Source organism: Colletotrichum godetiae (genome assembly GCF_030913485.1).
Source record: "Colletotrichum godetiae strain CBS 193.32 chromosome Unknown BDP55scaffold_3, whole genome shotgun sequence".
Lineage (NCBI taxonomy): Eukaryota > Fungi > Ascomycota > Sordariomycetes > Glomerellales > Glomerellaceae > Colletotrichum > Colletotrichum godetiae.
In genome coordinates, this window is record NW_026851251.1 from 877,356 (window position 1) to 893,890 (window position 16,535).

Below are 16,535 nucleotides of genomic sequence, written 5' to 3' on the forward strand. Positions count from 1 at the left end.
TTCCTTCGCTCGCTCACCCGCTACGCTTCCGATCCGGGGGCCGTTGTCATCATTTTCCGCTTAGAAAGAGGATCTCTGCTGACGGTCTCTACCACCGAAGCCACGTCCGCCGTCGCGGCCGCCACGCCGGCTGTAACCACCTGAGCGGCGGTCAGAGCTGGAGCCGTCCATCTCCATCTTCTCAAAAGCGTCACGGGGCTCGCGACGGCTAAAGCCACCGCGATCGCCGCGATCACCGCGATCACCGCGATCACCGCGATCACCGCGGTCACCACCACGGCTGAAGCCTCCACGGTCGCCGCTGTCGCTACCGTACCTAGAGCCAGGTTGTCTGACGTTGAGACCCTTGATTCTGCGAAGACCACGCTTCTCGACAGTGGAAGCACTCAAGGCGGGCGTGTCGTCTTGCTCCATGGCATCGATCCACCACTCGCGGAGCTCGTCAACCTTGGCCTGGACGTTGTCGCGGTTCTGGCCAAACATAGACAGGTAGGCAACTTCCAAGACTTGAGGGTCGACCCGAGAAGAAGCCTCGGTCACCTTCCGGCACAGCGTTGTGGGCTCGGCTCCGCTGGTGAAGTCGTACTGGGCACACTCGATCGTCTTGTTGGGCTTCAAGGGAAGGCCTTGCAATTCCCGGCGGGCAGTCTCCATTTCGCTATCAGCGAGGAATATCCATCCCTCACCCTCCTTGCCAGCGCGAGCCGTACGGCCAAGTCTGTGGATGTACTGCTCACGATCCGAGGTAGCGCCGATCTGGATAACGTGGGTGACGTTGGGGAAATCGAGACCTCTGGCAGTAACGTCGGTGGAGAACAGGATACCGGACCTGGCCTTGCGGAACAACTCTGCAGACTTCGTACGCTGGGCCTGGGTGAGCTTGGAGTGGATTCTCCAGCCCTGGACGCGATCGCGATCCCCTCTCATCGCAATATCAACATCGCCGACAAGATCGACCAGAGCCGACGTGGGCAAGAACACGAGGGCCTTGAAGGGCATCATTTCCCGATCGGCCGTTCTCTTCGCAATTTCCTTGTCGATAAGCTCGTACATGGCAGGGAAGACGTTGGCCCAGCCTCTGCAGTGAACAACGTGCTGATCAACTCTGTCGTGGGTGAGAACGTCGTCCTTGTCGATGGTCTGGATGAAGTCAAAGTTGTCGGGGCGAACCCATTGGCGGGCAAGAGCGATGACGTTCTTGGGGATGGTGGCAGAGAAGAGCAGAGTCTGGCGGTTAGAAGTGCGGACGTCGGGCAGCTGGTCGACGATAGACTGCAGCTCCCTCTCGAAACCGACGTCAAGCATGCGGTCGGCCTCATCGAGGACAATCGCAGCCAGGTTAGGGGCCTCAATTCCGCTGTAGGGATCCTCCAGAAGGTCGTTGAGACGTCCGGGTGTACCAACAAGCAAGTGGCAACCTTCTCTACGGGTCTTGTGCAGCATCTCGCCCTTTCGTGTTCCACCGACGGCGCGCTGGACGACCAGACCCGTGTTCGCGCACAGCTTCTCGGCTTCGATGGCGATTTGCTCGGCAAGCTCACGTGTAGGAGAGATGATGATTCCACGAATGTCCTTGGAGCTGGCTTGGTACCGCGCTCTTCTGGTTGCGAGCGACGGGTCCGCCGCAATCATTCTCTGCACGATGGGGATGAGGAACGCCAGGGTCTTTCCGGTACCTGTCTTTGCTTGGGCGACCCTTGTAGGGAGCGTCAGTACATTGTACGGCAGAATCGCATCGATGAACATTGACTTACAGGTCCATTCCCTTCAGCGCGGGCTCGATGGTCTTGCTCTGGACATCCGTCATGTCCTCGTACCGCATCCTCTGCGTGATGGTGTCGACAAGGGTAGCGTGGACGTCCAACTTCGTCAAATCGGCGAACTTGGTCGTCAGACCAGAGGCCTTTCCTTCGTCCTCGGCGACCGGCGCGGCCGCAGCGTCGGCGGCCTCGCTAGAGTAGAGTCTGAATGCATTAATGCTAAGGGCCACACGAAGAGCGCTCGGCGAAGATTTCGCAATCGTCTGAAGGGTGGCAGGTCTGGTGGTCGTTCGGAGAGCCGGGGCGGCAAAGGTTGCACCGCTGATGCGAGCGCACCTCCTGAGAGATTGGCGAAACATTTGTGTATGTGTGTGTGTGTAGAGGATGTGGATTAAAAAAACAGTAGCTACTGAAGAAAAAAAGGACGATACAATACAGCTTCTTTGGTTCTGGAAGAAAGAAAGGGAGTGGATGAAGGAGGGTGTGTAGGATGCAAATCTGTCGTCCTCTTTTTCGCCAGTTCGATTGCGAGAAAGAGCTGGGAGACAGGAGGCGAGCCGATAAGAATTTTTTCCCGGCCTTATCTGCCCATCACTCACTTTTTTCCCTGAGCTTCGGTTGGTTCTCTGGTTTTCGGTGGGTCTTTCCTGCGACTGACAGGGGACGGGATGGAACTGCCACTCATTGGCGCGCCCCGGGAGGCTCCGGCTTCGATCCCTGCGAGGCAAGCTTTTAGCGTCTAAGGCATCATGGGAGCACTCTTGCTTTTGCTCTCTCAATTCAAGTCAGGTTTAAACAGTCATGATCCTTCACCTAGTCGGCTTGCTCAAGACCACATTGAAATCCCGACTATGATCAAAGCCGATTGTCAACTCGAAACTTTCTCCAAGTTCTGTCAAGATTGACAGTAAAAGATGGACCAAACCTATGACGAGATTCATGACTATTAGCCAATTTGCCATACCTATCTAAATCTTCTCTCACTCACTACCTTACCCATCAGAAGAATCTCACGAGAAGCAATTCTCGCTCATTCGTGCCAACAAACATCAAAAGTCATTGAATTCATTAGTATTGCGCATGAGGTTCTCTATGAGCCAGTCCTTGCGCATCATCAATATCCTATAGTGACGCCCGGGCTAGACTCCGGTCTCTTTGATCATCGCAGCAAACCTCATAGTCAAATCATGACATGAGCGCTCTTCCAGCTGAGCTCGACCCAGCAAGCTAGTGTGAGCTATCGTAAAGCTCCGGTAGAGCCCTTTCCGTCACACACATGGTCTAACTGAATCTTTCAAATGGAGGCTTTCCACCGAGAAAAAAAAGAAACCATCTGCATTTGCAGTAACCGTACCTGACCTGACATAAGAAAACGAAGATGTACTCCGAAAGTCTAAACCCGAAAAAATATGTTGAAAGTCCCTATACCATATTGCGTTAAAAATGTCCTCATGATCGTTCATCTTATTGTCGCTTGGGCGCCACGATGGACAAGCCCTCGCCGACGCCATCGGAGAGACCTCCTGTGAGGCCCTCAACTGTCCAGGCAACGGCCTCCGTGAGAGCCTGTCCAAGCCTGCCGTCGCCGACGTTGTACAACGCCCCGGTAATGCGCATTCCCTTGCTGCCGATCGCGTTGGCGAGACCCATGCCCGCACCAACGAGGTTCTCCGATATCCGGTACTCGCGCTCCGTGCGGGCCGCTAACCGCAGCATGAGGATGATGTACGGCAGCGCCAGGTGGATGAGGATGAAGATGTTGACGACTGCGATTTGAACGCCCCGGTGAAGAATCGATCTGCCGTTGTTCGCACCCCGCGACGGAGAATACGCCCGACCGCCCGGACTCGGTGGAGGGATGAAGTTGGAGGGTGTTGACGTGCGGAGTCGGTGAAGCTCGTGTTCGTTTAGGTCGCTGGGAAGGGCCTTGAGGATGTACTCGACGCCGTCAAGAAATGCTTTCCTCTCAAAATCGACTGCCGGCCGCCTTGACGGATGTCTCAACTCATCTTGGGCAACGGCAATCAAAGCAAGTCCTAAAGAGCAAAAGGTCAGTTCTAGTTACCCCCATCATCAGAACGGTTCCTACCTTGCTGGGCGAAGCGCCAATCTACATTTGAACATTGGCTAGACGCTTGCTGTTGCTGATAGTACTGTTCCGCTTGTTGCCGCTGCTGCTCATGCTTCTCTGCGGCTGAGCGCACCTCATACGTCCGCGATGACTGGTGGTGTTCGGTAGCCACCAAGCTCATGTGCTGCTCTTCCGTGCTCTCGGAGACGAGGCGCGCCTGCGTGATATTTCGGTGCACGCCGTCGTCGAGTCCCGACAGAGTGCGGGTGTGTGATTGCCTGCTCGAGGTGAGGGTTTGCATGCTTGCGCTCTTGCGGATAGACCGCAGCGGCGGTAGCCGAGACTGAAGAGAGGTTGGCAGCATCGAGAAGACCGTTGATGACATTCTATTCTGCGGGAGAGTAATCTCTTCGAAAATGGGACCCCAGGGTCGCAAGGGGGGCATTGTTGTTTTATTATTTCCTCTTAGGCGGGAGGAAGGCGAGGGGGGGCGTGGGCGCTACCGTCCGTCCGTCCGCCTGTGTTGACAATCTTTGGTTGTCGGGGAATTCGGTGAGATGGCGTGGCGGTCTGTTCTCGGTCTGCTATTCTGGTAAGTCTCCAGGCTTGTGATCGCGAGAGCGTTGTCGCCAGAGAAGGAATGTTACGGACCAAGAACGTCGAGATCTAGCCCAAGCGCCCGCTACTTTGCGACTGAGGGAATGTGTGTAGGAGAAAAAGTGTTGATAAGAAATTGTCCCGCTGTTGTAAATCCCACGTTTAGATACGCTTGCGGCAACGGTTGTATCCAAGTGGGAGTAGTTGGAATTCTGGAGTCTAAGATATGTAGGATGCTAAGCAGAGGTCGAGGACGACAACGACGATGAATTGGCAGAAAAAGCAATGGTTGGCAGGTCCAGGTGCAGATCCAGGTCGAGTCCCAAGGTAGTAGGTATGAAGCTTCTTTGAGCGAGTTGAAAAATCCAAAGGTGAGACAAAGAAAGCGAAGGGGAAGGGGGGGCAAAAGGCTTAAGAGAAGAGGCAAGGTAAAGTAAGGCCAGTCAGTAGTAGAGCAGGGTATCCGTAGTAGTAGGTACTTTGGAGTCTGAACTAAGAAGCGAAAGAACCTGGAAGTGGAGGGGGAGACGGAGTGTATCGGTTGGTAGTGGTGAATGACAGTGGAAAAAGGAACCCGTGGACAAGGCCAAGCCGTTTCTGCCCCGGTTTGCGTCTTGTTCTTTTTGGCAGTCGTTCCCGCTGAGAGCGGGCTGGGGCGGGAATCTGATGGGCGGATGGATCGAATCGGCGGTGGCTGGCTCGCAGGTAGTCTGATACGAAGTGGAAAAGAACGTCCCGTCAGGTGAAGGAAAGTTTACCTCATGTTTTGTGAGATCCAATGCCTATTAGGTATCCGGTATCCGTTCCTCTCAAGTCTCTGCAAGCACGGAACTTTGGCTGCCAAATGGGGACGGGAGTCAGAGAACGGTGCAGATAACTTTGCCGCTGAAAAAAAAGGTACCTCGAAATCCTTTTGTCTTTGTTACGTCCTACTATGCGCGTCCCAGCGTATTGCGTAGCAGAATTGCGCAACATATTGGTCGAAACGTACACAAAGGGGCCGCCTCCCATCTAAGTTGGCTGGGTAGGTATGCCCACAAGCTTTTTTTCTCCCGTCTTTCTCTCTCGCCTCTGCCCCATGCTAGAATCATCGCAGACTTGCTCGCCCTGTTTTCTTCTTCATTTTCTCCCCTCTGGCAGTGGAGATGACCTGCGCGGTGAAGACAGGCCCACGGAGAGGGACTGACTGCAGTCAGTCGAAAAGCATGTGAAAGACAGAAATGTTGGGTCGAAGCGGGGCTCTCTATCTATCTAATCCATCCATGCCCCATGCCCATAGCCACCCACAAAACACATGGCCCATGGCGCCAATGCAACGAATGCATGAAGAGGGTAGCCCTCACGCGGTACGAAGTACGGATACGCCCTACTCTCCGAGTCTCTCTCTCTCTCTCTCTTTGGAGGGTCCCCGCTGGCATGCACGCAACTGGGACGCTAAGCGTTACAAGGGTCCAGTGTCCAGAGGCTCCTGGCACTCATGGCCTCTCTCTCTCTCTCACACACACACACACACTCACACACGCAGTTGGTAGATATCGCAGCAGAGCAGCGCGTGCAGTTGAAGGATTGTAGTCTTTCGTCACTATTCTGCAAGTCACTATACCGCAAAGCCCGGCTGTGTCATGCTGCATCTTCCTGCGGGTCTTTCCTCCTTCCCCCCATTGTAGGGGGGAGGGCAACTTGATTCAACCGTTGAACGAGCGTCGCATGGGATCGGCAGCAACTTGAGAGCGACAAACAGTGGCACAACATCTACATTCTCCAACCAAAGAACCGGTGGCGCTAAAACGGAAACGAGGAAAAAGATACTTGGAAGGGGGGTGAAATAAAATCAAAATCGAAAGACACTAGATTCGTACAGCAAGTGAGATCCAGCCGCCAGAACACGCCGCCGAATCTTGGTACGGACACCAGGGCTGTAGCATCCCGTACCGGGATTGAACCCCTCCTTGTACCCCTCCACGCCCTACAACACCTCACCCTCTCTCACTCACCATTCCGCAGTCCAGGCAAGATTCCTCCCAAGTCAGAAAAGGAACCCTCCAACCACAAGACGAACCAACTCACACCTCAGTAACGAGGCACTTGCTTCTCTTTGCCACTAGCGGCCTCGGATTATTTTCCACCTCAGCATTTGGTAGGTATGAAGAAGGGGGCCTCGTCATCCCAGATTAGATTTCAAGCACCTTATTATCAGTCGAACGATGCTAGTCGGAGAATTAAAGATGACAACAACAATGTCATTCCTGTTTTGGGTAACCCGGGGAGATGATGAGATCTGACATTCATACGATCTGACAATCGTTGTTGCACTGGTTGGACGGACCCATGCTGTATTACAAACTCGCCGTATCGGGGAAAGACGAAGATATACCCGTGGCCTAGGCCCATGTTCTCCTTGACCATGGCGCCTGTACAATGTTGCGCCCATGTCTCAGTATCTCTCTTTTTTTTTTTTTTTTTTTTGTCTTTGAGCCACCCCAAAAATTCGGTTGATGCTTTCTGAGCCTTGTGGCCTTGCATCCACGAATCTCTGCGGGATAGGACCCCCACGTGTCTCTCAGGTCGTCAAGGCCCGAGGAACTCAAGAAACTCGCGTGTGTTTCCCCGAGTCATATCCAATCCGTCCCGTGCTCCTCCGAACTCGGGAACTTGCAACCGACAGGCAAGGCGGATGCAAAACAAATTCGACGTCGAGATAAGACAAACACACACACATAGGTACACACGGAAAGTCTGAATGGTGATTTGCATGTGCATGTGCCATCAATTATATCAGGAGCCACATCACGTAAGACAAGATCCCACCTCATCGCCGTTGCCCCCCACGGCGAGACAAGAGCCATCCAGAGGTCCTGCCAGTCATATCAAAATGTATCATGCGGCTCAGCCGAGACAGAGAGAGAGAGAGCCTCAGGCACATGTGCTGTGGCTGGAAACATGATTTCAAGGCCAGACACCGGGGACATTGGGATTTGACAATGACAAGAGTATCCTATGATGCCTTCCCACCCCATGGTCTCTAAACAACCTCGATTTACACATCTCCCACTCCGTTTCATGACTCCTACCTTGCAGAGAAATCACTGGAGAAGGTTCCTAGCTGTACGTGCGAGCAAGCGCCAAATGAAACAAAACGAGGGCGAGTCAAGCCACAGGAGACGTCAAGCTCGTGTCATTCCAAAACCGATGAACTAAAAAAAGGAAAAAACCTCCCGATGATGGCACTTGAGCGGACGGCGCAAGGGTTTCCCGCTTACTCGAAAAATACCGGGCGTAGCGGCGGCGGCCCCTTCTTATCTCAACCAAGTTCAAACCGTTTAAACCGTAGCACGTGCTTATCAAGCCCCAGTCATCAAGGTCCTAGGTTTTGCTCAACGCATAGTCAAGCCGGTGGAGGTCCACATCGCGCCATCAGCCGCGCTGCCGCTGAGCCCACGCTTCCGAAGTGGACAGGGACGTGTGTACGGATAGCGCAAGGTAAAGGTAGGCTCCCCACTCCGTTGGAGGCATATGAAATTGGATATGTGCCGTTATATCCCCATCCACCATACCCAGACTTGACACTGAAGCCGTAGACTCCCTCTGTTTCTGTATGTGTGTGTGCGTGAGTGTACAGATTCCCAAATGCACGTAAACCCCCACCGATCCTGTCCCATGCCCTCAACAAGCAAATTAACATACGCTGTGAAGAGCCATCCCACCAGTCTCAATTCAAGCGCCAAGGCTATGCCGCCTTCTCCGCAGCAATCTTGGCCTCCATCTTCCGCCGCGCCGCGAGAATCATCTCGTCCCTCCGCTTCTGTAACAGCGACTGCCTCTCGTCCCTGTTCGAGCTCCACCCCTTGGCCGCCTTCTCCTTCTCCTTCTCAGCGGCGGCGTCCGCTTCCGCTTGCCGCTGCTGCGCCGAAATCTTGTCTTGAAGCTTGTACCTCGTAATCAAGTCCGGCTGCGTGGGCTTCTCGGGCGACTTGGCCGGTGTCGAGGAGCTGGACGCGGCGTTGTTCGCTCCTGGCGGGGGAGGGGGTTGGAAGGTGATAGGGGGCTGTAGACGTTCAAATACCAGGTTAGCAAGGGGACTGCACACATTAGGAGAAGTAATTCCTGGGCATCATGGCGCATAGTAGCTCCAGCCATGACGTTGTCGCCGGCGCGGCGTATTCGGCACGCCGAGCATTCGTCCGAGATGGAGTAGAGGTTCCAAACTTACAGCTTCCATCCGTCCTGCAAGAATCCTCTCAGACGTCGCCTGAATATTCCCACCATTCCTCTGCAGATCCCACAGAATCGTCCGCCTGTCCACTTGCGGGAACATCTGCTGTATCCTCTCGACCGCGGCCTCACGGGTGCGCAGCACCGCCGCAGCGCTCTGTCGCGGCGCCGGCGCCGGGGCCGGCGAGAAGAAGAGGAACCGTATAACAAATGCCGTCACCAGTAGTATCATCACCAGATACGGCAGTGAGATCTGCTCGTTCGCCATAGTTGCGGGTTCGGTGTCTGTGTCGTGCCGGACTGGCCGGTGAAAGTTGTCGTTTCACGTAAGGCCTAAGTGTTTACGGGTTTTCGCTACCGGAGGTGGCGATTGGGAGCTCGAAGTGGTGCACGCCTCATGGAGATTGCAACATTAAAGAAGAGAGTCGGAGGAGCGTATCACCGCTGCGCATGTGATAGGGATGTGGTCGGATTAGATGCGTGGAGTCCCGCTGGCAGCATTTATGGAGTTGATGAGTTCATCAGCTCTCCTCAAGGAGCAGGGGTTTGTAGCTTATGTGGCGCGAGGTCGGAGTTTCCCGCGCTTTTCCGTGTGAGGAAGTCGAGCACGGACCGCCGTAATAACCACTCAAGCTCACTTAGGTACTTACCTTTTGATTCTGGATATCCTTAAAGGCGTAACACAAGAGGAGAAATTTCTTGCTATACCGGGCGCTTCCCACACAAGAAAGATGAGGTCACGTATATTTAGAAGCACGGGAACAGGATCAAGTTTTCGTTCGCAGCATCGGCGTCGTCATTTTATTTCCCTTCGTTTGACGGCCGTGGGTAACTCCCATTGATCAGTGATTCATACACACAAAGCAGCGGCAGATATGCAGCGGCTGCCATTTGCCTGGTCAGCTTCATACCGGAAGCTTGTAAAACCATGCCGTATCAACATGACTTAACGCCTGTCGGGTCTCATGCCCAGTGCCTAGGTACCAAGTCGTTTCCAGCCTCGTCAGTAAAACGAGAAAACCAATGAACCATAAACCCCCAATTCAACTATGCAACCGGTTGTACCAGATTCGTCTCCAGGTCACCGTAGTGGAGAGTGAGTTCTCTCTGTATTGCAGGTTAGTCACTTGCACTCTATGCCTCGAAGAAAGGAATCCAAGACGTACCCGCTCCTTGCGCCAGTTGGTGGTGTCCCAGACGATGTAGTAGCCGCGTTCATGGTGGGGACCAAGGCTAGCGGGCATCATAAGCTCGTCCTTGGTCAGCCAGAAGTGCAGCTTCTTGTGCCAGCGCCAGTTTCGGCTATGCCTACAAGGTTGTTAGCCATAATCACCTTAGATGTTAGGAATACCTACAGCTCGACCGCAGCTAATTGCTGCTTGATATCCTGTGTACAGCTGTAGAAGATCCAGAACAGGGTCTCTTCGTTGAACGACGGAATCTTGGTGTCAATAGGCTGCACATTAGTCACTTTGTAACACTCAGGAAGCCGGACACTGGGAATCGCAGGACGCGGAGGCGTGTCGTCGAAGAGAGAGTAGATCTGCGTGGAGATGAGACTATCACAGTCAGTTAGCGCTTCTTGGTGAAAATCAGACTGCTTACTCTGGCGAGTTGACGTTGAGTCCGAACTCGTTGGGGTCCATTCCCTGCATCAGGGCGCCGTAGCTAGGGTAGTTGTTCATGAGAACACGTAGACCCTTCATGCCGAACTTGTCGATGGGCGCCATTCCTGCCAGAGGGTCCTGCACGTCGGGTGCTTGGCCTTCCTTCTCCTCTTTGGCCTTGCCGTTGCCAGCGACTGCGTCGTTGCCAATGGCTCCAGGGGGGTTTCTGGTCTCTACCGACTGAGATGCGCTGTCGCCACCAGTCTCTTCAGAGAAGGAGCCGCCTCTCTCAGCAGATGCCTCTTGTATTCTTGCTTGATCTGTATCGCATCAGTGAGTGTGTCATCGCCCGATCTGGTGGGTTCGACTTACCTTGCACGCTAGCGATGGAAGGTGAGCGACCATCTGAGGTTCTGCTGTTCGCGGAGAGCGCATTGAGAAGACCATTGCCGGCACCTGCACTTCGGGCAGGAGGTATCGCAGGGGCTGAGCCACTCGGTTGGCTGCCACCGAAACCCAAAGAGGGCATGAGACTAGCGCTTCGCTCACCACCGATTTCGCCGTTCGAGTTTCTGTTCAACGGCGGGAAGTCGTCCACGGGATTGGACTGCGCCTGAGGTGCCGGACCTGCGCTGCTCTGGCCACCGAAGCGAAAGGCGCCTTGACGAGCCGAGGTTGGCGTGAAGAGCTCATCCTGGCCGCTTTGAGCCGACAGCGGCGTCGACTGCTGGTTGCGCGGCACTGGACCAGCCCCCAGGTTCCGCGATGCTGTTGATGACCACATGTTTGATTGACCGGTGGTGTTCATCTGGGCGTTGTTGGAGAGGGACGGAAATTCGCTACTTCAGAAGTCAGTACCACTATCGTTGCCAGAAATCATGAGCGAAGTAATCGCCCGCGATCGCGACAGATGCAATGATGAGGAAGGAGAGGAAGGAGAGGAAGGGAGTAAACACAAATACGTCTTGAGGACATCCGCATAGCCCTTCTTGGGCTTCTCGCCAGGCGAAGAAGACGAGGGTCTACTCATCTTCTCTTGTCTCGCTGCTTCTTTTTTTCGGACCAAGCGTTGCTTTCTGCCCATGATGAAAGGAGGAAGAGAAGAGACAAAGGCTAGAATGGGCTGAAGAAAGTAGGCAGACTCAAGTGAGGCTGGCCGTGAAGCTTGAAATGCGGCTGGTGCTGCTACTTTGGGAGGTGATCGTTGGACAAGTGGCAGGTGGTGGTGCAGGGTAGCCGGTGAAGGAGGAAAGAGGAAAGAACGTACGAAAGGTCCAGCGGTGTTGCCGGTTGCGACCCGCTTAAGCTCTGTGCAAAGCTCACATTTCCTCCAAGTTGACGGGCTTGATTTGGCAGACCGGCGCCTCCCATGGGAACTCCTCCTCCAAATGCCCAGCCAGACCCATTACTGCCTGTATATTCCAAGAAATTCCATGTTAACGTCGGGTCTTCCTGCTTGCGCCCCCATTGTATACAATCACACCACACATAAGGAGATAGAGCTGAGTGTCCCTACCTATTTTGCCATTTGGTAACCTGTTTGATACTGCTCTCCCAGCTTGTTGTTGTTGCTGCTGCTGCTGCTGTTGCTGCTGCTGGCCACCAAAACCTGCCGGTATGCCACGCAGTGATTGAGGAGCTACTCCTACTGGTTGCGCCCATTGTCAGCTTGGAGGTCTTGAAGAGTGTCGCCTGAGAGTAACAAAGGTCGAAACCGCCGTCTGCAACAGTAGCGCGTGTATAAGAAGCTCCTTCTTATTTATCCCAAGGCCGTATCTACGTCGAGATGGACCAGCGCTAGACCTCGAGGATGAGGGCTACACGTCGGCGCTAACAGTGGCAAGTGTCTACTGAGTGCATCATCGGTGGTGTGACGTTTCGCGTGCATACGTTCGATGCTCCTCAAGTTCACTCGACGATATAGGGGCGCGGCGACCACAATTGAGAGGTGCGACGAGATCCCAGTGGCCTTGATGGACATGCAAACGGCGGGGTACCCCGAGGCTGAAAGGGGACGACTAGAGGGTCAGGCCTACCTGGTCGATTCATGATGAAGGCTCGGGAAGTATACGGTCGCTATCGGGAATCGCGTTGTATGTTTCGTCGTCGCGTCGGGTTCGGGGGTCAATTAGGATGCGTTCGTGGTCGAGATGGCTCGAAAGATTATTCTGGCTCTGAAGCTTGCACACGAAGGAAGCTCTATGCGGATTCCTGGCGTACAGTGTACAGACGTCGAAGCCCAGCCAACACTAACGCGCGGAGGACCGGTCAAAGATGGATCCGATGGCCTGTGCGTCCAGAGCCCCTCCAAAAACCCCTGCATCAGTGCGAACACGCACTACTGCCGTACCTGTGCCTGGGGCCTTTTTTTGACATCAGTTCCTTTCCGACACATGAGATGGCAGCTTCGAGTATGCGTTGAATTGATGCTTCCCACCAGCCGAGGCACTCGCTCTCTCGCTGAAGAGCTTCTACCCCTGTCGTTATTGAAGGTTCTTTCCTGCACACCTTGCGGTCAATGTCTTAGTGATCATGAGCACATATAAACGCGATGTGTCTCGGAACTTCCATTCATACGCTCGAGTTGATTGTATCTACCAAGCTCTTCTCGAAGTCGACGCCCTTGAGATGCCTTCCAATGAGAATGATCTTACCTCCCTGAGCTTGCGTGGCCTCGCGCGATCGGTCAGGCGAGTCAAGAATCTCGAATATCTCTCTCACACCCTGCATGAGTTTGACATCGCCGTTATCAAAGATGAGCCGACCCTTTGACCGATGAACCTCAAGTGTCGTCTTCTCGTTCCCAGGAAGCTTACGGTCCCAGAGGATCTTTCTCAACCACCAATCGATATTCTTCAACTGCGACGGGACCAACTTTGGCACGGGTATCGAGACGGTCGAAATGGTCTATACTTGATCAGCAACAGAGACATGTTGCGACTTTCGTGGAATCACTTACCGAATCTAGATGACTGTGGCCCTTTTGGCTGGTATCTAGCTCCGTGACCTGGTCATAGGCATGCAGATCCAGCAAAAAGCCTTCCAATTTGGGCACCTCACTCTGCTTGGTGACGTGGATCTTGGCGAGTCCATTGATAGACTCTATCCTCGATCTGACCTGTCTCAACTCTTCTTCGGTGACAAGATCCGACTTGTTGATGACGATGACATCAGCATGCGAGATCTGGACGTGCGCGGTCGTCATGAGCGGACCGTGACTGTGGCCATCATCCTCTTGGTGGTCCTCGTCGATCTCAATTTTGCCGGCGGGATCGTCGAGACTGCGAAGGATATTCTTCGCATCTACCAGAGTCACGATACCGTCCAAGTAGATTGTGCTTCCCAGGCCATCGTCAACCCAGAACAGTGGCGCAAGGTTGCCAGGGTCTGCAAGGCCTGTGGTCTCTAGCAAAATGTAATCGAATGCGCCCTTCTTCTCCATGAGCGACTCGATGGCGTTGACACCAGTGTCCCTGGGCGTGTTAACACGGACAGGATTAGCTGGTGGGGGTTTCCTACTTCACGGAGCAGCATATGCAGCCGTTGCCGACTTCAAGCCACTCCTCAACTTGTTCATCGCCTTTATTGACAGTGAGCGACTTTTCAATGTCGAGCGCTGAAAAGTGTCAGTGAGTTCCACTTTATGATTACACAACAGAAAGCTCACAGTCACCAAACTCTGCGAATGTTGTCAGTATAACACCCAGGTACAGGTTTAGTCATGCGATTGGCATACCGTTCATAATCACTGCAATCTTCTTTCCATGCTGCGCCGTCAAGATGTAGTTGAGAAGTGTCGTCTTTCCAGCACCAAGGTAACCGGTCACGATGGTGATCGGGACCTTGATCTGGCTCTCCGATGGTGGCAGGTCCTCCACAGGGACAGTTCCGGCCTCTACCAGATCAGGCGGGGCATCATCGTCGAAATCCATGCTGGGATGGAGGGGAACCCTGCGAGAGAGCTCTGACCAGTTCTTTACAGCTTCAAAAATCGAATGCAAAGAAGCTGCGAGTAGCTTGCAGATAAGTGGATTTTGTTGGTCTCTAGAAAAGTTGCAGAGTCGAAAGAGTTCTCTATGAAGAATACGCCCTTCAACTGACTTGTCAAGCGAAGAAAGTTCCCCAGGCGAGAAGGAGGTAGTATTCAAGGCAAGGGTACGTACCTATTTGACGTCGTCTGGTCCCACACACTGACACTCACCCAAAAAAATGAAGAAGGGACACACGACGACGGCTGGGGATGTTTTCCTGACTAAGCCGAGCTGGGTGTACCGGGGTTGCGAAAGCAGCGACACGGCAGAACGAACCAGGAGCTCTGGCCCCCAAAGCGCTTCCATTCGGTGTGGGTGACCTGGAGCTCTGGATTAGCCGCCCGAACAACGACTTTTCGCCCAGCTTTGACAAACCCAACCCATCCACGACATACCAACACATCTACGACGCTTCGTGTGACCGCGACTTCTGGAGGCGAAAGGGGGAATTATAAAAAGAATCGAACCGCGGTTGCAAACCACTTCTCCAGACGCTCGTTTCCTCTCCATCCTTCTCATCCCGAAGATAACTCTCACACACCACAACCACTCGATCGACTCCTTGCACAATGGCAATGGCGCCGAGCTCGCCCCGGCTGCCCAGTCCGCCGCCGCCCGCTGAAATCCAAATCGGCCCCAAATCACCTTCGATGGGCGCGCAATCAAACCGTGAGGCCTCGCCGATGGAGCAGTCTCTCATCGAAGCCAACTCGAGGCGTCGCATACACCCGGGCACAAAGGCCGCCGACATGGCTGCTGGACCGCCGCTTATCCCCCTTAATGAGGTTCGTAGCAACGCACCACCGTGAATAGCCTAATCCAATTCATGATCCTGCCACTCACACGATCGTTTTTCCATAGCTCGACTCGGCCTTCCAGCTCCAAGAGCACCTCGCCGCCCTCCACTACCACCACACCAAGAGCAACAGCGTCCCGATAACCCGTACGACCGCAATCCAACTCGCGACGCCCCCGCCGGGCATTGACCGTACCCTCTGGCTATATGAACTGTGCCGCTTCCTCATCTCGCAGTGCAACACCCTCATCGTCGGCTTCCTCTTCGACTCCCCGCCCTGCAGCGCCGCGACTTGTCCCGAGATGCGCGCATCAGAGTGGCAGTTTCTCTGCGCCGTCCACGAGCAGCCCAAGAGCTGCTGCGCCATCGATTACTGCTGTCACACGCTCGATTGGGCCGCCAACATTGTCACTGACCCCAAAATCTTCCCCTCGCGCTTCGTCGTCCTCTCCGACGTCCACAACAAGGGCGTCGCCGTCAAGAACCTCGTCAATGTCTTCCGCCGCCTGCATCGCATCTTTGCGCACGCCTGGTTCCAGCACCGCGCCGTCTTCTGGACAATCGAGGGCCAGACTGGGCTGTACGTCTTCTTCAAGACCGTCTGCGACATGTACGACCTCCTCCCCGCCGAGAACTACAAGCTCCCGCCCGAGGCAGAGGGTCTGGAGACGGCGACGGCGGTGCCTGATGCCAATGGCGGCGATAAGAAGCAGCTGCCAATGTCTATTGTGAAGCCCAGCCACCGTGAGAGCCTCGGTCAGGGCGAAGACGACAACTTTCAGCCTGTTGGCCGCACTGCTACTAGACGTCACGTCAGGGCGAGCCCCTCTGTTGGCAGTGCTGTAACGACGGTGGTGGAGGCTGAGGAAGAAGAAAATGTTGTAACAAATAAGTTGCAGGAGATGCGAATCTCTGCCCCCGAGACGCTCGAGGAGGAGCCCGAAGTTGCCGACGTGCCGGTGATTGTTGAAAAGGAGATTATTGGGGATGCGTCGCCCACAGAAGAAAAGGAAGAGGCCGCTGCGGCGCAGCCTCAAGTGATTGAAACCGACTACTCTGACACAGAATCCGATGCGGAAACAACATTGGTCTACGAAGAAAGCGAGCGAGGCATGGCCTCCGTAAACCAAGGGCCAGATGAAACCTGGAGGGAGGATGAGGATGAGGACATTTCTGCATCAAGAAGCGAGGCAGCAACAGAAGAGGGGCCGGACGAAACTAAAGAGGCCGTTGACCAGACGGCTGACGAGAACCCCGCTGCAGCCAAGGACGATGAGTCTGGCGAGCTTGCAGACGTCAGCACCCATGACTTTGCTCAGGAGTCACCTGCCGTCAAAGCAGACGAGACTATAACGATAACAGACGCTGCGGATACCGACAGCAAGGCCGAAGAGGCCGACAAGGTGGAAACGGAACCTTAACCCGAGGCGAAAGAGGAGAAGGCGGAGAAAGAGGTTGAGA

General features: G+C 54.4%; 6 protein-coding genes across 6 annotated transcripts; 1 reads left to right on the forward strand and 5 right to left on the reverse strand.

Annotated features, from left to right (window-relative positions):
• Positions 1–60: 60 nt before the first annotated feature.
• BDP55DRAFT_540383 (DEAD/DEAH box helicase) lies at positions 61–2,119 on the reverse strand (the record flags this gene model as incomplete). Its single annotated transcript, XM_060568117.1, has 2 exons — positions 61–1,696; positions 1,755–2,119. The coding sequence occupies 2 exons, from the start codon at positions 2,117–2,119 to the stop codon at positions 61–63; spliced, it is 2,001 nt and encodes a 666-aa protein (XP_060435646.1).
• A 1,105-nt stretch (positions 2,120–3,224) lies between these two features.
• On the reverse strand, positions 3,225–4,276 carry BDP55DRAFT_689907 (uncharacterized protein; the record flags this gene model as incomplete). The annotated part of the gene is made up of 2 exons (XM_060576794.1): positions 3,225–3,796; positions 3,850–4,276. The coding sequence occupies 2 exons, from the start codon at positions 4,274–4,276 to the stop codon at positions 3,225–3,227; spliced, it is 999 nt and encodes a 332-aa protein (XP_060435647.1).
• A 3,885-nt stretch (positions 4,277–8,161) lies between these two features.
• On the reverse strand, positions 8,162–8,908 carry BDP55DRAFT_521114 (uncharacterized protein; the record flags this gene model as incomplete). The annotated part of the gene is made up of 2 exons (XM_060567770.1): positions 8,162–8,473; positions 8,639–8,908. Coding segments are annotated over 2 exons (582 nt in total), but the record flags the coding sequence as incomplete, so codon positions are not given.
• A 779-nt stretch (positions 8,909–9,687) lies between these two features.
• BDP55DRAFT_723519 (NOT2/NOT3/NOT5 family protein) lies at positions 9,688–11,277 on the reverse strand (the record flags this gene model as incomplete). The annotated part of the gene is made up of 6 exons (XM_060578760.1): positions 9,688–9,747; positions 9,807–9,948; positions 9,996–10,199; positions 10,246–10,567; positions 10,620–11,086; positions 11,210–11,277. The coding sequence occupies 6 exons, from the start codon at positions 11,275–11,277 to the stop codon at positions 9,688–9,690; spliced, it is 1,263 nt and encodes a 420-aa protein (XP_060435649.1).
• Positions 11,278–12,818: 1,541 nt separating this feature from the next.
• BDP55DRAFT_723520 (CobW/HypB/UreG) lies at positions 12,819–14,179 on the reverse strand (the record flags this gene model as incomplete). The annotated part of the gene is made up of 5 exons (XM_060578761.1): positions 12,819–13,154; positions 13,207–13,720; positions 13,767–13,863; positions 13,915–13,926; positions 13,984–14,179. 5 exons carry the CDS (start codon positions 14,177–14,179, stop codon positions 12,819–12,821), a joined length of 1,155 nt encoding a protein of 384 aa, XP_060435650.1.
• A 668-nt stretch (positions 14,180–14,847) lies between these two features.
• BDP55DRAFT_541277 (Mob1/phocein family protein) lies at positions 14,848–16,495 on the forward strand (the record flags this gene model as incomplete). The annotated part of the gene is made up of 2 exons (XM_060568204.1): positions 14,848–15,063; positions 15,140–16,495. 2 exons carry the CDS (start codon positions 14,848–14,850, stop codon positions 16,493–16,495), a joined length of 1,572 nt encoding a protein of 523 aa, XP_060435651.1.
• Between the last annotated feature and the right edge of the window lie 40 nt (positions 16,496–16,535).